Below are 2,254 nucleotides of genomic sequence, written 5' to 3'. Positions count from 1 at the left end.
GGCAAAGTCGACCTCGGCGGAATTTGAACTCAGAACGTAGCGGCAGACGAAATACCTATTTCTTTACTACCCACAAGGGGCTAAACACAGAGAGGACAAACAAGGACAGACAAACGGATTAAGTCGATTATATCGATCCCAGTGCGTAAGTGGTACTAATTTAATCGACCCCGAAAGGATGAAAGGCAAAGTCGACCTCAGCGGAATTTGAACTCAGAACGTAGCGGCAGACGAAATACCGGTAAGCATTTCGCCCAGCATGCTAACGTTTCTGCCAGCTCGTCGCCTTTTGTTCCAATATTATTGTTATGTCATAGTCACATCCGCAGCTTAGTGCCGGCTTGTCCCCATTTATTTTTCAGTTTTCCTAAGGAAGTGTACCTATCTAACAATGCATGAGATTTATTCTATTATTAGTAGGATTTATTTTATCATTAGATGGATTGTGTGGTCGTACGTTACTCGGCGTTCAATGTAAAATCTTCAGTTAACGTAAGCCTCTGGGTTTATCATCTTAATCCTTTAACTCCATGTAGAGCATGTGACGCCAGCAAAAGATCTCCATCTGTCTCGATGTTTGGTAATGGGTTAGTTTTCTTCAGGTGAAGACACTTACTTGTGCTTTAGATTCTATGGACCTTCCCCATGTTATGTTTTATCTTTAACGTTTAAGTCTCCCTTGCGGTACCCATCGGAGGGTTTACTTTGTAAGATTGAAAAACAGGTTTCCGTAGGGTATGTCCCCGTCAACGCCATTTCTTTCTCTTGATTTGGTTTCCGAGTGATTTCTGCTTTGCCTGTTCCCACAAGTTTTTTGTTTGTAAGTCTCACTCGAGGGATGTTCCGGATACACCTATTCACAAACGTTTGGAGCTTATCAATGAAGAACTTTGTGACTCGCCAGTCATTTCGCATACGTCAACTAGGAGAACAGAACAGATCAGGACATAACAACAAGGACTGGGAAAGCTACAGCTGCCTTCAGAATGCTCAGACCTATCTGGAGATCATAGACCTCGTCAACACAAAACTCAGGGTCTTCAACATGAACATATGGACTGTGCTGTGCGCGTGTTGATTTATTCTATCTTGGTGTAATTGTCTGTGGCCATACAGATCGTGTACAGCTCACATCACAAGTTCAATTTCTGTCTTTAATTTACAGTTGCACAATTATTATTGATTTTTTTTTCTTCTTTATTTGTCCATGCAGAGATTTCTCCTTCCTTAGTTATCTTGGACTCATTCTTCTGATTTCAGATCCACTCCTGTTTTTATCTCATGGCCTGTTTACCTTTATTTTGAGCTTGTTCTTATCCAGAAGGATTTTTCGGTGATTTAGTTTCTAGTCTGAAATAACACATAAAAGCCAGGGTCCGATGAAAGTGTTGATGATTTGCGCTGGCAAAATTTAAACAGTATTTATGCTTGAATCAGAAGAATAATCATACCTTTTGCGATATTTCAAATTCTTCTGTTTTTGCTCTTCCCAGCCATAAATTGATCGAACGACACTCATTTTCTCCCTGTAAGGATGCTATTCTTTATAGCCCGGGAGAATGTAAAGTTATATAATCATCATTTCTACTATAGGCGCAATGCCCGAAATTGGGGGTGGGGGGAACCAGTTAATTAGATCGGCCCCAGTACACAACTGGTACTTAATTTATCAGCCCCGAAAGGATGAAAAGCAAAATCGACTTCGGCGGAATTTGAACTCAGGACGTAAAGACATATGAAATACTGCTAAACATTTCGCCCGATATGCTAACGATTCTGCCAGCTCGCCACCTTAAAGTTTTATATTTTTTAAAGAGCTATTGAGTTCATATTCCTTTCGGGGTCGATAAAATAAGTACCCGTTAAGAACTGGGGTTGATGTAATCGACTTACCTCCACCCCAAAAAAACTTGCTTGCCCTGTATCAAAATTAGAAACCAATATAAACGATATGCATTCTAACAGATTTTGAGTTGAGTCCTTTAACCTTAGAAAGAACTACAATCCCAGTTTTTTTTTTTAAATTTTGTTATTCTTATTTATTTCTCAGTTTCTATTGGGTTGTCCGGAAAGTTCGTTTATAGGAGCTTACCTTTCGACTTATTTTAAAACATGGTTGAATCCATAAAATAAGTTTTGACAACACACCCATTTAGAGCACAGTTTAAGCTAGCTTTTCGTGGAAGAAGGTTTATGTTCCTAGAACCTATGTTAATTCTGTACCCTTTAAAATGGAAGATAAGAAGTTCATTTT

The 2,254-nt window shown here is 39.3% G+C and overlaps 1 protein-coding gene across 1 annotated transcript in view; it reads left to right on the top strand.

Moving 5' to 3' along the window:
* Positions 1–880: 880 nt before the first annotated feature.
* Positions 881–2,254, top strand: part of LOC115216198 (dual serine/threonine and tyrosine protein kinase-like) — a 61,471-nt gene continuing 60,097 nt past the window's right edge. Inside the window, exon 1 of the mRNA XM_036506949.1 lies at positions 881–1,065. Within this exon, the coding sequence (XP_036362842.1) occupies positions 881–1,065 (185 nt within the window). The remainder of the gene's footprint in view (positions 1,066–2,254) is intronic.

The sequence above is a fragment of the Octopus sinensis genome, linkage group LG10 (genome assembly GCF_006345805.1).
Source record: "Octopus sinensis linkage group LG10, ASM634580v1, whole genome shotgun sequence".
Taxonomy (NCBI): domain Eukaryota; kingdom Metazoa; phylum Mollusca; class Cephalopoda; order Octopoda; family Octopodidae; genus Octopus; species Octopus sinensis.
Note: the sequence above shows the minus strand (reverse complement) of the source record. Positions and strands in the feature narration are given on the sequence as shown.